This window comes from Diadema antillarum, unplaced genomic scaffold, assembly GCF_040938485.1.
Source record: "Diadema antillarum isolate AM-2024a unplaced genomic scaffold, OU_Dant_1.0 scf00000009, whole genome shotgun sequence".
Taxonomy (NCBI): Eukaryota; Metazoa; Echinodermata; class Echinoidea; order Diadematoida; family Diadematidae; genus Diadema; species Diadema antillarum.
In genome coordinates, this window is record NW_027270898.1 from 2,388,864 (window position 1) to 2,409,522 (window position 20,659).

A 20,659-nucleotide genomic window follows, 5' to 3' on the forward strand; every position below is an offset into this window, starting at 1 on the left:
GTGGATTGTAGAATACAGCATTATAGCCAGTTTAGAACAGGCATCCGACAATGGAGACCTGTTATTCCTGTGACACCAGAGGATATCGTAGGCATATTAGTAGACGATTTAGGTGAATTCACGTTCAAGAATCGTTCCAATTCTCCTCTGCTGCCATCCACTTGTAGGGTGAGATGACCTTGACCCTTTCTCTACCAATGTCAAAAACTGTGAGAGATGAACTTTGATGTAAACTGATGGTACAGTTGTATATTAACAAGTGAGGACCGCAACCCAAAATGCTTAGTGTTAACTTATGATTGATCAGGATCTGATCCAGAAAAAAAGAGTCAAGTGTTCTTAAATGCTGCATGCCACAAAGAGTGGTATAAAGACTTGTTGTTACCATTTTTTCAAAGTTCTGCAAAACCGCAAAGAACTGAGATGAGGTTTGAGCAGATTTATCATTCCAGTACCAAAAATGTTTTTAGTGTAAATATTTCTCATAGTTGTGTTTCTTGGTTCTCTGTTGTGCAGGAGTTTAATGACCACATGTTGCATACACAAAGCTTTGATTAATTCCTGGGTACATTATCAGAAACAGCCAGCACAGGTATTGGTTCATGGGATGACTAGAGAGGGAGATTTTGTTTGTGTTTTGAAAAATGTTGAAGTCATCAATTGCTAAAAGTTTGAAAATACTGCAAAACATTTTGTACTGTATTGATTTGTTCTGTTCTTCTCCCCTAATAACAGCTCAATGCAGACATCACTGAAGCCAACCTTACAGAATTTGCTGCTGAACTACAGAATATCACTGATAACAGACAGGTAATGGATCACTGTGAGAGAAAAATGTGCCTAAAGCCCATTATAAAAAAAGGTAGCCTATGAATAATAAGAAAGTAACAAAATGTAAGGTATGTAAACACACAAAATGAAGCAGACTGGATTTTCATGCCACCCTTGTTGCTTGCACAAATTATTTTGGGTGCTGCAAACTTCATTTAATTTTCACTTCACTTCAGTCCTTTCTTATACCTCTTGTGGTATGATTTCTCAATGCTTTTCTCCTTGGCTTTATGAGAGAAGGCAGCTGTGGCTGTTAAAACTTCACTCAAATTAGTGTGTGCTCTGTGGATAATCCTTGTAATTTTAAAATGTGATGCATGGACTAAGAATATAGTACTGTAAAACATGATATATTCGCGGCACGAAATTTTCGCGAATTGGAGCCGACGGCCTTTTTCGTGGCAAGAAATTTTCGCGAATTTCCTCTTGTGTTCAATGCATATAATGTAGATAAGAAATTTCGCGTGCATTTTAATTTCGCGAATCTTGGCGCTCGCGAAATTCGCGAAATTAAAATGCACACGAACATTTCTCGTTTTACAGTATATTTCAGAATATTTTTTCAAGCACAGTGCACTGTGGTTATAGCAAAATTTTTGTTGTAATGAAGTAAAAATTCAGGTCTCAAAATAATCATTCATATATGTCTTTATGTATAAATTTACTGTTCGGCTCTAACAAAATTTTGATATAACGAAAAAAAAAACTGCCTGTCTGGAGGACTTCATTATGACAGGAGTTGTCTGTATTACCGCTCAACAGTTATGATGGTTCCATACACTGTGCCAGGTTGAAATTTATATTTGTCATGCAATTTTTCGATAACACCCCAACCTGTTAAGAATATAAGTACTATGTGTCACATATACCATACGTCATGTATAACCCAGCGGTGTCTGTACCTCTCTCTCTGTTTCTCCATGTAGGATGTCAATCTAACAGCCCAGATAAGCGCATTGGAGCGCATCCAAACGCAGATTGTGGAACCCATGCAGGCGAATGTGGTAAGGGTTGCTCCAGACTCTGGACCAGAGAGAACTGCGATGGCATTCTAGAATCCACCTGTCTGTTCTTCTCTTTTCTCTCGTTTGTTCTTTTTAATGTCTAGTCATTTGAGATGAGATGCCAATACTGGTTACCTCAAAATTGGAAGAAAAAAAAATGTTGAAGTCTTTATAGCAGCATCTTAATGTAATGAAAACCTACCTACCACAGGCTGTGGGAACCAACAGGATAGCTGTTTTATTTCCTCTCAGCCAATCAGAGTGCCTTTTAGAGCAAGCCAGGGGAAGTAATTTGCATCCATATCCATGCTGGCATGTTTGCTAAATGTATTCATTGTCAGAATTTCATTGTTTTGTGACAGATGGGACACTAGATGCACAATTTGTGTCAAAATGGATTTACTGTATGCAGATTTTTGATGTCTTTTTTTCTTAGCCTTCCCATATCTTGAACACACACATCACACTTATTACTGTATCTCATATACTTTGAATACTGGAGTTAATTGGGAGTAATTCATGTATCTTTTTTGTACCATTTACAAATCAAAGAGCCTAGTTTTAAAAAGTCCCAGTTTTAAAACATTGTATCAATTGCCACTTTTGTCATGTGCTCTAGAAACCCATAAAGGTTTTCCCTGAGTAGGCCACTCAAGACTACAATCTCGTTCTATAAACTCGATGCTTTTCAGGCTCTATATCGAAATTGGCAGGACGTGTTCTTATACCAGTGGATCATAATAAAATCTTGTGTCTTTTATCTTTGCTGTGTGACTGCAAGGAGGGTTTGACACAAATCACAGTGAGTTAGATGGTGTGAAGTAAGAGAATTATTATGTTTACTTAAAAACGTCTACTGCGAAAAGAAAAGAGAGAAAACAAAAAATGTAAGAGAGATAATATATGCCTTAAAGTTTACAGACCAGGATCCTACCCATGCCCCTTTTTTCTCTGTCTTTTTCCTCATCTTTTTTTTTTTCTTCCCATGTGTTATTGTGTTTTCCTGGCAATAAAACACTAGGCCCAGATTCAGAATAACCTTGTGACATTGCAAATGCTGGAGATGCAGTTGGACCTGGAGATAAACCGGACTGTTGTGGCCATTGGCGTTGCCGAGGGGGCGCTGTCCAGCAATGCCACTTCGGACGCCATTGTCGGCATCAGCGTGGAGTATGCGGATAGGCTGCTGGGGTACGCCGATCAGTTCTACCTGGAAATCCAGGACCAGGTGAGAGATGGAGGGCGGGCTCAAAGCAGAAAAGAGGAAAGCTTGTACCAGAATGGGACGAGTGATTGTATGGTCAGGAATTTTTGTCCTGTGCACGAAGACAGACTCTGAAATTCTATTGCCTGACAGTAATGCCATGCAGGCTGCAATGAGAACATGGCCTAGCTGTTGCTATACTGTAAAACACAATATTTTCGTGGCATGAAATTTTTGCGAATTGGAGCCAATGGTTTTTTTCACGGCATGAAATTTTCGCGAGTTGCCTCTAACATTCAATACGTATAGTGTAGGCAAGAACTTTCATGTGCATTTTGATTTTGCGAATCTTCCGAAATTAAAATGCATGCGAACATTTCTTGTTCTACAGTAATCTTATACTGTAGTTCTCAAGTGGAGAGAGACATGCTTTCGTTCAAATTTTGTTGAGCATTATTACAAACCATTTCACCATTGGTAAGTGGCTCTCTACATATTAAATGATCCTTTACAAGATTAGCCCATTGCTTCAGACACACTGTACCACCCAACCATCGTACCACCTTTCATCTACGAGTTTTGTAATAAATGTGATACACATATAGAAAATGGAAGGAAGATTAAGTCGGTATAAGAAACTTTTTTGAAACAGTTTAGATTGATGAGAAATATTTTGTAGTTATTGCAAGAATGCAAACTTACTGCCAACCGTATTACCGTTGTGTCACATCACAATGTAAAACGTTGTAAGAAGTAAGAATACAATTTTTGTTCAGTGCTTTTGAAAGCCTACTTCCTTGTTCTTAATCTTGTGATTATATTGTTTATACTTTTTCTGACTTCGCAGGTGACATCGGAGTTTGCTCAGTGCAAGATATTATCATCGTTGTACGCGTATGCCGTCCAGTCATCTTGTGATTATTCTATTGCATCAGTGGTAAGAATGAAGTCTCTTCTACACCCACTGCAATAATGATGATAAGAGTGACTACTTGTAAAGTGTTCAGGTGGCTGCTCCTGCTGGTGCTCAAATGAACAGTGTCTGATTTTATAACCCATTTGTCAAATTGTTTGAATTGATTCAGGGTCATGCTTCTGAGAATTAAGACAAAAGACATAAAATGATATCCATAAAATAATATTTGTATCGGTGTATGAGATATAATAGGTTATGTTAGAGTTTGCTGATGTTCTTGTTGTCCATTCTATACTCAGAAATCAGAAAATTCTCTACAATTTGTGCCTTCTTGTTAGATCCTCACTGACAAAGATCGATGTGATATTGTCATATAGCATCAATAACATTGATCATAACTAGAAAAGCACTCTGAGAGCGCAGACCTCCGCCAAGCAATTACTTTCCACCGATGATCTTGCTCTTCCATGGAGATCAGTGATTTCCACCCACTGAAAAATTGTCAGATTTCCCAATATAGAAGCCTTTGTTACATCATAAGCCCTCAGCAGAAACTAGAGCACGCACTTTAATGTGCGCATGAAAACTTCAAAAATGCGCAGCTTGAACTCCCAAGTTCATTGACCCTACATTGTACATGGCAAAATGTCGAAAATCCTTCATAAAACGCATAAAAATTTCCAGATCACTACCAAAATTTAATCATCTGTTTCTTGTGTCATTCTCAACCTTTGCTGCAAGTTTCATCCAAATCCGTGCACAACTTTTTGAGTTATTTTGCACACGGACAAACAAACAAACTAACTAACTAACAAACAAACCAAGAGTAACGAAAACATAACCTCCTCCCTTGGAGGTAATTATTTGTGTGCCGATGGCTAAGGACATAGTTTGCACTCACAGCAGCAGCACTTTGATCTGATGTCTCTCCCTCTCTCTCTCTCCGTAGAACACGCTCTGGTTCACCGTGGGCTGGTGCGTCTTCTTCTACGTGCCCTCCATCATCTTCGCCGTCAAGCTGGCCAAGTACTACCGCATCATGGACGAGGAGGCGCCGTACCGCGCCCCCAAGAAGTCGAAGAAGAAGAAGCAGCAGCGGCGGCAGCAAGACTCTGACGAGGAGGTGGCTCTGGAAAACATCGAGATCGGGCCAGGTGAGGCACCGACGATGACACGGCACTGTTGTCATTTCGTCTTCAGCACTTTTATGTTTGCCTTCACCTGATCATGTGCATTCACACAAAACCACTGGAGGGGGACTAGTACAGGGCAATTACAACAGATACCGTATATGCCATATATTTTACAGCAAGTGTAATTTTTGCATGAATCAAGACTTCCAACAGTTTTGTAAAGTGGTTTGATTTGCAGTGGAAGAGTAAAGCAGTGGATGGAGAAATCGGGAAGTGCGGGTATTCATTCACACAGTAGGCACACCAAGAATTAGGCCTACTTAACAGTACTATCATGCACCTTCTTTGTTACTGTGTACTACATACCAGTACATGTACATTGTATGTGTGCATTTTGCATTCATGTTGGGATCAGTTAGTATTTTCACTTGCTGTTTAATTTGTAAGGAGCACCTGACTCGCGAAATTCACGGAAACTCTGTCTAAGTTATGGCATATACAGTGTACAAGCTTTGTATGTTTCACTGTGAGGAAGCGCATATTATTTGCAAGGGTCCACACATGTGAAATAGGCAAATGCCCATCATATGACTTGCCCAACTTTGTGTTTCCGTTTGCCCACCTGGGCAAGAGGGCTAGTGTGTATGTAGGACCATGTAGTCAAAGTTCTTGTATAGGATATGAGTTTTTAAGTGATATACAGAGCTACCAGTCAGAAATGTTTTTTCTCCATATTTTGGGTGGTTTCATCTCTATCCAAGAGAAGAAGATGTGGCTTTGATTTGAAAAAAAAAATGTGGGTTTTTTCCTGTGTGTGTCTTTACACTGAAATTGATTTTGTGAAGCATTCTTCTAGATAGCACTTTCTTTTTTAAAGAGTTCTCTCTACCTTTTTCAAGTATTTTTCCCCTTACAACCAGTCAACATGCCCCACCTAGTAACAGCTGGTAGTACATAAACCTGCTTCAAGAAAAAAAAGAAGAAGAAAATAAACTACCTCCTCCCTCAACACAAACATAATTTTAAGAAGTATAGTAGTTTTGTTTGTTTACTTTTTCTCCAAAAGGTACTTTGACATATTGGTAAAAGTCATACTGCAGGGAACAGACAAGAGTACATGTAGACCTACTTGTGAAAACAAAACAATTATTATTTAATGGAACATGTGGATCCTTCTAGATTTACTGCCAGTAGCACCCACTGAGCTGTGAATCATTGAATCTTAAGTAGCAGGCATTTTCTTTTTTGATTTTCTGAAGGAAAATTATCCCAGACAGGCCCCTTCATTCACTCCTCCTTTAACTTTTTCCCTTGCACAAACCCATCAGAAAGGCCTATGTGTCTGCTGCATGTCCTCATGTCCTCACAAAAAGGGCTTAACTCTCTCTGACACCACAGCATATTAACACCCTTTTACTCCTCACCCAAAACAATTGCACGTTGTCTTAAGGTTTGCATGCATTTCTGTTATGTTGTATTTTATTTTCAATAAGGATATGCATTTTTGTTTTGAAAATAGAAATCAAATATGGCTGTCTTCGGTGTTGTACAAGTCATGTGCATGAAATTTTGTTTGTTTGACTGCATCAACCCCATACATGTGCTGAAATCTATGTATTCACAAAGATTTTAATTCAGCCACCAAAATACTAAATCCTGGAGTACAGTAAAGCAGCAGTGCAGCCTTGCAGTAAAGAAATGAATTGAACCTCAAACTCTCCTGCTTTCGGCAGGAGATCTCCCACTTTAAGGCCATTTTCTCAAAATCTCCCTCTTCCGCCTCAGTTTGAATTTCTCCTGCTCTAGCTGTGTGTCTCCCACTTAAGATGTATTTCTCCAGCTTAAAGGGGAAGGCTAGTAACTGATCAGTGGGAATCAGTGGAAATGCTGGGAGATGATTGTTCCAATCCTTATGGGATTCATTCAAGAGTTCATTTTATATCTATTGTTGTGTGAAAATGATTTGCTTCAGAATGGTCTCATATTCAAGTAATGTGCAGTTTAATGCTTCCAGGTTAGCGTCCCTGGTCAGTGACGGAGCATTAATCTGCACATTACTTGAATATGAGACCGTTCTGAAGCAAATCATTTTCACTCAACAATAGATATACAATGAACTCTTGAATGAATCCCATAAGGATTGGAACAATCATCTCCCAGCATTTCCACTGATTCCCACTGATCAGTTACTAGCCTTCCCCTTTAAGATTTTAATAGCCTCCTCCCTTCCAACTTTAGTTTTGTCATGTGTGTTCAAAAAATAAGGCTAAGATAGCACCGGAGAGCATCTGTGACCGTAGAGCTTCAAGGATCCTTTCAGCAGGCTCCAGGCCTTGGCCGAAAGGGACGTCACACTTTAATAGCACCCATGATGTGTGCTACGTGCATATGATATTGTGTGCATTATTGGTGTGATCGTCAGAGTCTCCAGTTTGATAGCAGGCTCAGGCGGGAAAATCTCCTGTCTAAGAGATGCCTGGGGTTGTGTTCTCTGAATGGTGCCTTGTTTTCCTTTGCAGTCAATAAATATATGTTGCCATGTATTCAGCAGAAGATGCTGTTTTGAAGAAAGCACTGTTAATACAATTCTCTCTCTTCAAAGACACTGTTCTGAAGAAAGCGCTGTTAAGATTACAATTCTCTCTCTTCTCTGCAAGTCTTTTAACCTTGTCAATTCCTGGGATTAATTTTGCTCCTGTAATTACCCTCTTTTCCTCATCAAATTGGCAATTCTGAATATTCCTTCATGTATCCTGTCTTGAAGAAAGACTGACATTAAAACAGTCAACTTCATTGAATCTGCAAAAAAAATGTCAGCCAAACAATAGATAAAAGATATACTAGGCCTAAAAAAAAAAGAAAAAGAAGAAAGAGCCAAAGTGGGCCTGGGATTACAAAAGGTTGAGAAGCGTTGGTTTGTGAGGCCGATACATATAATAATTCCTCACATTACTGTCAAAAAACCGTAGGTTGATTCATATCTGTGACACAATATTCATAGAGTCAAAAGGGGCCTGAGTTTTTGATCTAAGCAGAATCTTTGTCAGAGGCAAAGAGGCAAAATGACAAACGGGTAAACACATATAAGGACTACACGCAACAGGCACAGTCAGGGGAAGGGTAGAGAAGGGGTGGGTTAGAAGTCAAGGGCAGGGAGCCCAACAAGTAAAGGAGGGAGATTAAAGCAAGAGGGTGGACAGACAAAAGGCAGAGGAGAGTCAGTGATGATCCCAAGGATCAAGGGGGGCAACCTGTGAAGAATGAAGATGAATAGGGAGGCAGCATCAAACAAGATAAGGAACAAGGAGGGATAGAGAATAGGAAAAGAGTGAAATAGCAACAGCAAGAGCTGTTCTCATCCAGCAATGGCTGCACCATAAGTTTAAAGAATGCACAACTTTTGAACAGATTGTCCATTTTTTATCAAACTTTCACAGTGTCATTAAAATGCTTTCACTCAATGCAAATGCATATTTGAGTTTCATTCCCCTTAATGGTGTTCATGCATGGAATGAACATCTACTGCTCTGGTTTATTTGTTTATTTTTTTTCTTCAAAATTTTGCAGTACTTGTGTAGGAATGGTAAATAGGCACTCTGTTTTGCATATTTCACTCACAGAAGTCTTGAACTTTCTGATCTGCTTCCTGCTGTTTCTGTACTTACTTTGTCCATGACAGCACTGAAAGTTTTTGTTCTTTATTATTTGTACTTTATTAAAGTTCTGTTATCTTGCCTTAAAAAAATAATGCACTTTTTTTTTTGTTCTTCTGCACTTAATCTTGATCCACCTAGAACTAAGCAGGCCTAAATGTGGGTGCATAGAATTGTAGCAGTATTCAAAATGTTTTTATTTTATGATCACAATTTATTTTTTATGGTGTGCTACGAAATAAGACATAAAAAGATAGTGAAATATTTTTGTTTTCTTTCAAACTAGTGATGGAATGAACCAGCACAGGCAGCGAATCTACAAATGTGACAAAATGACAAGGAATCTGAAAGTTTTTTGTGCTTCCTGAACATACAGTGTATTGTTGTAGTAATAGGGTGGTAATTCCCAGTAATGCATATTAAGTAGCATATCATTGAAATCATAGCAGGAAAAATATCCTAGTATTGGCAATGAAAGGATGAAAATCAATTGTACGAGACTATCTGTCACCTCACAAATTTACACTTAACAGTTTTGCAAGCATTTTAAGTCTGTAAAAAAAAAAATGAACATACAGTGTAAGACAGGCAAAAATCTGATCTACTTTAACAGGCTAATTCATGAGTGTACATTTGTATACCAGCTTTCTTTCTACTGAGTATGAAGATTGAGGACGAGTTTTCACAATTGTCCTTTGGTTTTATTGACATAAGAATTTAGAATTATGGCATAGCATTAATTATCAATTGCAGGTGTCTTTTTAAAGGTGCATGGTCCTGGTGGTTTAGTCAAATGCGTACGCGGGCACAGGGTGCAAGTTTCCTATAGAGACCTACTACGCTATTGACTCCTCTTTAGCGCTTGCGCTGTGGCCCACTTCCCCGTGTCCGAAGAAGTCCGATCCACTGTAGTCAGTGGTCCGATCACAGTTCGGCTCATGATTCGGCTGAGGGGGATGACAGCTCTAGCAAACTTCTTTTGTGATGCCACAATAACAAGCACATTATGCACACACCCTGGCATTACTACAGACTGCGCGATGCGCAGAGAAGACAACAAAGGCAACGTAACTTAGCAACACCTACGCACTTTACTCTTGATGACAGCTCAACTTCGGTAATCTTCGTATCAATGCTAACAGTGATCGGCATTATCATCAACAGCGCCCTCTACACTACTCGGACTGTGCACCTTTAAACCAATGTAGATTATTTACTCACCACTTTCAGTGCAATAACATTAACATGACACATAAAAGCCCACAAATCACTGTTTCACCCAATTATCTATCGCACAATGTTAAAGGTTTTGATCAAAATGAAAATATTTGAATGCTTTCGTTGATCAAGAAGAATCTATCTGTAGTGCAGTGTTTTGCATGCAATCTGGTTGATATGTGATTTAACGCCACCTTCTTCAGAACTTGCCAGATAGTAGCATTTTAGGCACAGAGAAATATACACACACAAAAAAATGTAATCTTTGAATTGTATTATTAGCTCTTCAAACTCGTTTCACCCAAGATGGATTACATAATCTACAAGTTTTCCACAGCTATTTATTCATCTTTGTAGTCCAAAATTTATTTGGGCAATGATATATCTTGGTCCCACATATTGTATTTAACCAGCCTAAAGGTATATGGATGCAACATCCATCCATGATATTCATCTTTTCAAAGTACAGAATAATGTGATTTACTGGAATATAAGAAGACTTCTTTCATCCTGCTAGAAATGGTTGAATGGTTCTAGACTCTGTCTTCCTGTAGTTTAACATGTTTCATCCTCCCTGCCATCCCCCCCTTTTTTTTTTTTTGGTGTTTTATTTGGCTATTCCTTCATCTCCCCATGTTCATATGTCCTTTCCTGCATGTTTCCCCCACCCCCATTTCCCACCACAGGTCCGCCTGATAATAGCAACTACCATCTACCCAATTACCAAGAAGCAGTGGTAGGTTGTGAGATTGTTGGGAAATCACTCTCATAATCATACAATTTCTCTCCATTTTCCCCATTATTTCAATTTTTTATTATTATTATTATTTTTTTTACATTTCATCATGTTTATTTCTTTTTTTTAAATCTTTTAATAATCGTAGTGGGTTGCTTTGGGGTTATATTGTACAGTATTAATCCCAAACGTGTGTCTTAACAATGAACGCTCATCAGCCCTGATATATAGTTTCTTCATAACATGATGTTCTCTTTCTTGTAGAAAACATCTCATTCATACATAAATACACACATACACAGACAAACGTATATACGCGTACATAGTTAGTATAATATACTCATGCGTGTATACATACATGCATACACACAAACATACAGATACATGCGTTCAAACATTAGATTCTACATGTATGTGTGTCTTTGGTATTGCTTTCTAGCCATTCTTTTTTACCAGTTTTTGTCAATTCTGTTCATTTGTCTGTATTTTTGTGTATTTCCTTCTCACATTCTCCATTTCTGATGTGTAATGAAATAATCTTGCATCATATATAGCTGGAATTAGAGTCAAATAACAGTGTATCAGCCTTCCATATGTTCCTAGTGAAAACTGTCTGCGCATATATTTGCTGGCAGTTTTTGTGTTTTTGTTTTTGCAATTTTGCAGTTGCTAAATCATCGTCTGTTTCTTCATTATCTCCTTGTTATTATCTTTTTCTGTCGAGTAGGGTAGATTCTTCAGAGCTTCAACCTTCAGTATTGCAATATTAATAAGAACAAGCAAAAGAAAAAAAGATAGGAAAAGAAAAACACTTTGAAGTGTCTCTTGGGTATCTGTCCATGCCTAGGGGTTTAATATGCACAATATATCTCTTCGTTTATTATCTTTTTCTGTCAAGTAGGGTAGATTCTTCCGAGCTTCAACCTTCAGTATTGCAATATTAATAAGAACAAGCAAAAGAAAAAAATAGGAAAAGCGAAACACTTTTGAAGTGTCTCTTGGGTATCTGTCCATGCCTAGGGGTTTAATATGCACAATATTTGTGTAAAGGTGAAAAGCAAAGGGACTGTCTGAGGATTAGTTTGTATTACTTTGATAATACTCTGAGACTTTGATAATGCTGAAAGCGGCAGTCTTGGCAACTGTTTTTGAAAACTAATCTTCTTGCGGTTCTTATGGTAGGATGGCACTAACATGCACAACTTAATCTTATTAATATGTGGTGAAAATTTCTCTCATATTTCTATCATTCATTTTGTGGGTCCTCTCCCCTACTCCCACCCCTTTTGAATTAAATGCTTTAACCTCAATTTACAGGGCTGGTGTTTATAGGCAGTAACTGCTCATTTACCTCAAGATAGCTACTTCATATCATTTCTAGGTTCTTCTTCAATGTTAAATGATATGAGAAGAGATGAAATGAGATTTATTTACCAAACAAACAAACAAACATCGTCAACAAAGTCACAACAATTAATAGTTAAGATATAGTTTGGCAAAAAAGAACTGGCAATAGCGTGCAGGCTAGTCGAGGCCAGTCCTTTCAATGATATAGATTATAATAACAATGATATAGATTATATATTGGCATATGTGCACTTTATGATGCTTATAATCTAAAGCATTTTCATTTTTTATGTCAAACTGTTTCTGCTTGCATTATGTGGCAGTTTGTCAAATGATATCATGATGATGATAAAAGAGGTGATCATGATGATATGATGGTAGTAATGATAATGAAAATTATTAAGTTGATAACTCTGTCGTAGTCCGTCATCGTGCCAGCAAGATTTCTCACTTTGCTGTCTGCACTTGTCACGTCTTTCTTCCCTCCAGGAACAGAGGATGTACGTCTGGTAGACAATGGGAGGCCTCACAGCATGATGGCTCAGCAAAACCCGCACTATGTGCAAGGTATGGGACTACACTGTTTTTCGTGTTCCACAGTGCCATGATAAATTTACAGTCCGACCTCGATTATCCGGCCATCTCTTATCCGGTCTTCTCTATCATCTGAACGATTATGAAAAAGTGATTTTAGACTCAAAACTCCTACAAAACTCACTGATTTGCTTAATATTCCCAACAGAAATATGTTGTGAATGTAACATCAAAATGTTTCGATTTCCGTAAAAAAAAAGACTTGATTTTAAGATGTTAGTATAGATTACACCACTATTGTAGTGTACGCTGCCTACCCAGCTACCACAGGGTGGGCAGGTACATGTACATGTCATGCACATAAACATTGTTCCTCGCATGTCTGGCCAAATAGCTAATCCGAATGGCTGCCAGTTCCGACATGGCCGAGTGACAGAGGTCGGACTGTAATTGATTGTACAATTGCTTTGATGTCGGGGAAAAGCCTCGCATTTCTGTTGGGATCTCACAAATGGAAAAAGACCAGAAAATGTGCATCATGAAAATCAGACCAATTCCATCGGCTTGTTTTGACATGGATGCATGGTGTTGGTTCTTGATCATTTGCAAAGATAAAAATTGAAAGAAAATCAAACATTTCTTCATGAAGATAGTCTTGATAATGGATGATTTTTAGAGAAAGCTTCAAGGATGAACTTTTCTTTCATTATTGAAATATTACAGTATTTTTTCAAATTATCATATGTACTTATATGAGGTATATGTTATTTATCTATTTATATATCTATCTATCTATTTATTTATCTGGCCATACTTTTGGTGATAAAGTATTTTCATCTGCTGCTCCCAAACTGGGGAATCAACTACCCTAAACTCTTTACATCCAGCAATCCCTTAACGTCTTCAAAACACATGTAAAACTCGTGTTTCATTAAAGAATTCCATTGTAAAGGGCATTTGAACATGTTCGTGGAAAGCGCAATACCAGGTACAGGTATATAAATACATGTATATCATTATCATCATAGTCATTATTATCTATCTCTGTCTTTTTGTCTATATTTTATGTGTTTCTTCCTATCTCTTCATCCATCTAATGTCTGTCCTGGTTTCACCGTCGTCTCTTCTTTCTTGGTGTCTTTTTATTTCTCTTCTTCTTTTTCCATTCTTCCTTTCCATCCTTCGTTCTGTGCTTCATACCATCTCCACAGATGAGCCCATCCTAGCCTACAATGACCTTGGGAGGCCTATGGCGCCACCACCAGCCTACAATCCTGGTGAGCCTTTCAATATCCCTCCACACGATTACTACTTCTGATCAACCAGCAACTCGGAAGGCAATTTTGTGTTTTTTTTCAATCATCTGTTTCCATATTCTTTTTTTTCCTCCCCTGGGGGGTAATGCCTCTGCCCCGAAGGGTCCAGGAGACATTATTTCCCGTTTTTCCCTCTCCCCCACCCCCCACCCTCAAAATTCACATCTTCAAAGAATTCCAGTCACATGTAGCCCAGTTTTAAGAGCTTTGTGATGTCATAAAGAAGTACATAGATTTTGTGTGTGTGCTTGTGCGTGTGTGCTAGAGGCGCAGATTATGTAACATCTTCCATGTGTGTATGTATCTAGCCTCATCATCTGTCTTTTTTTTTTTTTTTTTGTTACCATCCATGTGTTTTAGTGACGTGAAAGACGTGTTCAATTGCATTATTCATGAGTGCATCGTACCAAAACAAAAATATTATATCCAGCACCTCATGCAAAGAAGTGTGTACATCTCACATGTTTTAAGCATTGTTCATTCCTTAAGTGCATAACATGTACGTGAAGTAAACGGGGAAATCAGCAACGTCACAAGCCCATACAGCCTTAGACAGATCATTGTAATCGTAGTCCTAATTCCATCGGGCTAGATTTCCATATAAACATCGCTGTGTCCTCATTTATATTACACCGCAAAGTGTCAGTAGGTGTCAAGTACGTAGCCGTAGACTTGTATTTCTTTTCAGTAAACTCCCCTCCATGTTATACTCATCTCTGGGTCAGGATGACAGCCATCCGTTGTCTCATGGAAATCGAGATACCTTGCTGGATCAAGGAAAATCAAATTTGCTCTCTTTTTTTTTTTTTGTTGAGGGGGGAGGGTTTCATCTACAATGTATATCATATCCTCTGTACTAGAGGAAAATAAGATGTAATGATGATGAAATTTATTGTGTGCTGTTAAACTGAACATAAAGAGCAAATTAACGGAGTGCAGAAAAATGAGGCAAAGAAGTGCTTGTCATGTGACATGAAGAAGAGAAGATGCGAAATGGAGGTCGAAACTTAGCTACACTGTATGCCTTGAGGTTTGAGATGTAACTATGGTACCAAAGTCTGGAGAGGTGATTTCTTATTCTGGTAGTAATGGTCTCCTCACTTTTGTCGTCAACGTTTGTTTTGATTTGATGACTCGAGTGATGTCCAGTCACTCAGCTATTCCAAAGGGGTACAGATTTCTTCAGTGTTTGTGTGAACGAGACAGATAATCACTTGTGTAGGCAGAGAATTGCAGCATATGTTTACATTGATGTAGCGATGCACATGCACTTCTGCAATAGTGATGAATACTTTGAATATGGTTGACTCACTCTATATTGCACAATGTAAATACAGTAAGAGTATTTATATTTAAACCTTTTTTATTCACAATTCTGTTTTTAATGATGATGAATTCAACTCGTGTTCTGCAAGTGCCATTTTGAAGTCATGCTGTGTGTTTTTGTTTTTGCTACAGTATGAATAAGTGGTATGTGATGGAACTGTTTCCTTATTTTCTATCGTAATTCTCACACATGTAAAAGAATGATGGTGCAGTATGAATATTGAAATGGGGGGGGGGGGGGGGTTAAGTGGGTGTGTGCTGCAGGATTTTGGTATGTTTGAGCTCATCTGCTGACGAGCAGACAAATCTTTCTACCCTGTATCTCTCGGCAGCAAACTTTGATGTACATTGTAAGATAAGAGAAATATTGGAATTATCCTTTTTATCTTCTTACCAAGCAGAGCTGCAAAACAAACTTGGACGTGCTCACTGGCTACTGAGAAAGGCAAGAAATTGCCATCCCAAAACGGTTGATGGCTCAAATGTTTATGTAGCTTGCTTTCAGGGTGGGGAACTCCCCCCAAAAAATTGAGACTGAGGATATTGCAAACAAGTTAAGCTTAGATGGAGATGAGTAAAGGGTTAGCTCACTGTTTCCCTTTGCCCTTCTTGGGGAGAATATATAATGGAATAAATAGCATGATACTGCACACTTCTTCTGTTGTCAGTTGAGCATTATGGCATTACGATGTTGCTGATATTTTTTTCTCTCTGTAGTCATGTGATATTTCTCTATACATGTGAGAGGGGATTATCTTCAACATTGATCTCATCAATGTGATCTGCTCAGTTTCTCATCCAACTCTTAACATGTGATTGCCTAATTGTTGCTGTTGTAGATATGTAGAGGTGTAGTTTTTTTTTTTTACAATGTATCTTTTGTAAATATTTATATATGTATATGATGTTCTATGTGTGGTCTTCATAAAAGTGTACTCATCTGTGATGTTTTGTGGTCATTTTTTTTTTCTGAAACTCCTGAACATATGAGAGTGGTAACTCAAATAACAGTGTTTTACATGTGTTCTCTAATTATTGAATTTTAACAGTGATTTGATTATGCATTTATTTGTTTTAGACCTTTGGTTATTACATATTAAAGTAGAAGATTTTAAAGTGCTACAACATGAAGAATAACTAAGATAGCCTAAAATAAATGCATCTTACCGACTTGTCTAATATACATTTTTTTTTTTTTTGTCAAAAAGTATTTAATTGTCAAAAGGAAAGTGTTTCTAAATGTTCTTGCCAAGTTACAGTCAGGAGAAAAGATGGTATGTTTGAAAATTTTTTGCTCATGTACATGTACATTCCTGCAAAAGACATAAAAGAGTGCCATTGAATGTGTGCCAAGCCATTTTTCTTGATTTCATATTTCTGACATTGGATTGTGAATGGCCACATTTTCATTTGTGTTGTTCTTTTTCTTTTTCTTTTCATCTCATTTTGCCAGTTCCCAAAAGCTTTAGAGTATATTGACGCAGACGGGGTAATTTCTTTCTGATTCACTTGCACTGCTGAAGGCTTTTCTCCCCAGTTTTTGTGTGTGAATGTCATCTTAGGTCATTTTCCTTTTTTTTTTTTTTTTTACAAGATCTATCAAATCGATAGAGAAATCAAAAAGTTTTATACTATCCTTTCTTTGTCATATCTTAATTCTTTACAACTCTGTACATAAAGTGTTCCTTTTTACCACCTTTCATTCTGAGTGTTCCCAAATAATGCTTTAATATTACATGCTTTTAGATTATATCACCTGATCAAACTTACATTTTGTAATACATTGGGTCTTATTGTGTGTCCACATCAGAATTGTTAGTGACATCGAAAAAATGATTAATTCTGTGTAATATCTCTGTTTCCATTCTGAAATTTACAAGTCAAGTTATCATATAAGGGAATTATGTACTTAGACAAGAATCTTAAAAACTTCTTTATATCACATTCAAATTTTAAATTTGTAATGGACCTAGAAATGTTCATAACTTTACAAGTATAGTTGCAGCTCTGTGCAATTGTTGGATATTCATAGGCATGAATAAGATTGATTAGGTCATTTTAAGGCCTCTATTTATTGTTTCCATTTAACCGAGAGGGTAGTTACATTTTTGGATTCATTACAATGACAGAAATTTCTAGTGGACAAGTAACCATTCATCTCTTGCTTCATCTCTTGGAATTGAATAACATCAGTTTATAATGTCATATTTGTTACCTTTTGATTCAGTCTAACCCTAACAAGCTCTGAGTTTGACTCTAACGACATTCATTGCTATCTAACGAATTCAGAGATACATAGTTGTAGAATCCAGCTTTCTAATCCATCAATAAGTTTGGCTGATAACCTTGCTTTCAAAAAAAAAAAATCCCCAAAAGCTTAAATTAAGAATGTGAAAGACATATTTAATTCAGTAAAAATAAGGGAAATGTCACAAGCAGGTTTTACAGGAATGGTATGTGGCACTCACTACTTAACTTTTCTTAATGGACAGTGTAAAGATCTGGCCAATTTGCTCAAGAGTGATCCAGTATTGTTGCCTTTTACATCTCCATTGTCTTTAAATCGTAAGGGACATATGTCATGATAAAGAGTGCATCCAAGATATGAAGATTTCTGTTTCAACTTTAATCAAACCTTGGCGTAATTTTGGAGCAGAAATTATCTTTCTTTTCTCATGAATTTGGCAATTTTTTACTGCTTATTTTTATATTACAAAAGGATAAGCTGGAACAAACTGGTTGAATTCTGGTAAAAATCTATTTAGCCAGAACTACTGTGAGGTATGAGAGGATTCAAAATGAGTTACATTATTCAGTCATTTGGATGACTGCCTTTCGTTCCAAGGATGGTAAAAGATGATATAATGATGTGAAAGTGAAAGATGTGGAGGTTTTTTGGTATCAGAGAAAAATAAGAAGAGCTCCCATTTTGTATACACTTGCCTAAATTAAACCTCCTGGATGATCTGATGATGATATATCAAAACTGAAAGTAGACAAACAAACAAACAAACATATGATGATTTCTATGACGATATCTACTATTAGCATATAATGTAGAAGCACAAGAAATCTGTGAAATGTCAAATGGGGGTGGGGGGGGGGGGAGAAAAAGTGGACATTTTCTCTTGCTTAAACTGATACCTAAAAAGATGTTGAAGGCATTCTAGAAGTAAAAAGGAAGATAACAACAAATTAGGAGGCAAATGAGTCTCAAGAATGGGAGCCTGGCCTACCCCAACACCAATTTCTGTTCGTGAGATGGAATTTCAATGAAATTTGGATGGCTTGCAGATACAGGTGCAATAGGGTCTCATTTTGTTTTAATAGAAATTGGCGGCATGTTTCAGCCATCCATCTTAAAGGAAGGCATAATCAGTGGATGTTACTTGGGAAGTTGGTATACGGGAATTCTGTCCAATGCACTCGCATCAAATACGTGGTTCTCAGAAATTGCAAATCATGGTGACGTATATCTCCTAGAGGACATGTCGACCACAACTGGCCAAGTTATCTTGTCATATCTGATCTTATGACAGCTTTCTATCCATGAATTAATAGATCATTTTGTGTTTGGTCTGGCGGGGTGTGGTGGTCTATGCTAGCCCTTCTTGCTAGTATCTTGTTTGATTTCCAAGCTGCTTGTTGGCCTTACTGTAAGAAAGGGATTTTGGTATTGAAACGAAAATTGAACGGGTAACTTACTGCTTGTCACTTCTTGCGTTCTCTGTTTTGACTAATTGTATGTTGAGGTAAATTCATCCCTTTTTTGACTGTTGTGATAGAGAAGTTTTGAGGTTAACTGATCCCTGGAATTGCAGTGTGACATCATATTTAATACGCATTTCCCCCTTTTTTCCCTCTCATTGCAAGGGGTAGATAACCAATCTCTAACCAAGCATAGAATCCAGACATCAATATGATTGTCCTTTGAATATATTCAGACACAAACAGAAACATCTTTTCAATATCTAATGTTTGCATTACTGACCATTCAAGAAATAGATAGGGTCCACTTTGCTTGACATCCTCCCAAATACCAGAAAATACACTCGCACATCCTGAATTTTACCTCCCTCTCGTTCATGTGACTCTTTGAATGAACTATTTCTATTCATGAATACAGAGCTCTATTTAAGGTTGAAATTTGTCCATTTTAGGATTAAATTCATCAATAGATACCTGCACTCAGGTAACAAGTACTTTTTGACTTTGTATATTTATATACATTTTATTTATTCCTTGTAAGAGAGCAGAGTCGTATGCAGTGAAGCTAGTAATTTTAGATAGCTAGATGCATTTGCATACTAACCCTTTTAACAAAATATATAAAAAAAAGACAGAAAGTGACTTGCAACAAGTCTACTCATTTTGATAATCAGAGACCATGCCTACACTGTAACTCCTTCGCTATTTTTTTTTTCTTGCTATGGAATTTCCTAATGTAGCAACATTTATTGCATCTATGTATACGAATGCTAGTAGTATTAGAATTGTTACTAACATTATGGAGGGGCATTACGTCCACACATATTAAATTATACACTTCTGAATGCATCTCATTGATGTTTTTGTTTTTTCCAAAGAATGTACATTAATTTTGTGCTCCTTTTACTTTTAATATCAACCATATCCGTGCTCTTCATCATTGGAAAAATTACAAGCAAGCAACACTAGAATTTCTCGCTAATGTTGCCGCTTTAGAAGCAGATCTATTTTTGTGTGTTCAGCTTTTGTAGAAAAATCAATCCCACCTCTCAATGTGAGTGATCAAATGCAAAATTTTATGAGGAATGTGTAATTACTCAGTAGTGATTTGTGGTGCTCCAGTAGGGTCTTAATGAGGAACATTGTTAGAGAAAAATTATCTTATGTGGTCAGTACACAGGCACCTCTACGAGTGATCGCAATCGCGCAATTATTGTACAGCAACAGGATTGCATCTTTGAGGCATTAACTGTCAAATCAGAATGTGAATTCTTTTTAAAAGTGATGTATGCAGATTCCAGATCTTCAATATTTATCTTCTCTGTGAATATGAGCAAGTCAATCTTTGTGTGATATACATGTATGTTCAGCTCACAGTGTGCACTGACACAGGTAATTTTTTTTTCAAAATTGGCGAATTTGATAGATTTAATCAAAACTGTATCGACAATACATCCAATGAAGACAGCCTTCAAGAAGAAAGGAGAGTTTAGAAAAAATGTACTGTCTGTTGTTTGTCATGTAGCAGAGAAGAAAATGAGAAAAATATTTTTTACCACTTTCATAAATACTGCTACACAAGACTGCTACACAAATACTTATTACTTCAGGAAACTTGTGTTTCAATTTTGTAAAATTCGTTTGAAATCAGTCTAATTGTAAAATTAGAAATGAAAAGTACTCGAGCAGCTTTTGAACATAGGTTGTATCCATGTGCAGTATGTTCCACATGC

At 37.3% G+C, this 20,659-nt stretch overlaps 1 protein-coding gene across 1 annotated transcript in view; it reads left to right on the plus strand.

Moving 5' to 3' along the window:
- Positions 1-20,659, plus strand: part of LOC139719876 (prominin-1-A-like) — a 113,391-nt gene that overhangs the window by 77,118 nt on the left and 15,614 nt on the right. The window contains exons 15-21 of the mRNA XM_071631264.1: positions 736-810; positions 1,758-1,835; positions 2,857-3,063; positions 3,887-3,976; positions 4,905-5,109; positions 12,532-12,609; positions 13,788-13,853. Of these exons, the coding sequence (XP_071487365.1) occupies positions 736-810; positions 1,758-1,835; positions 2,857-3,063; positions 3,887-3,976; positions 4,905-5,109; positions 12,532-12,609; positions 13,788-13,853 (799 nt within the window). The remainder of the gene's footprint in view (positions 1-735; positions 811-1,757; positions 1,836-2,856; positions 3,064-3,886; positions 3,977-4,904; positions 5,110-12,531; positions 12,610-13,787; positions 13,854-20,659) is intronic.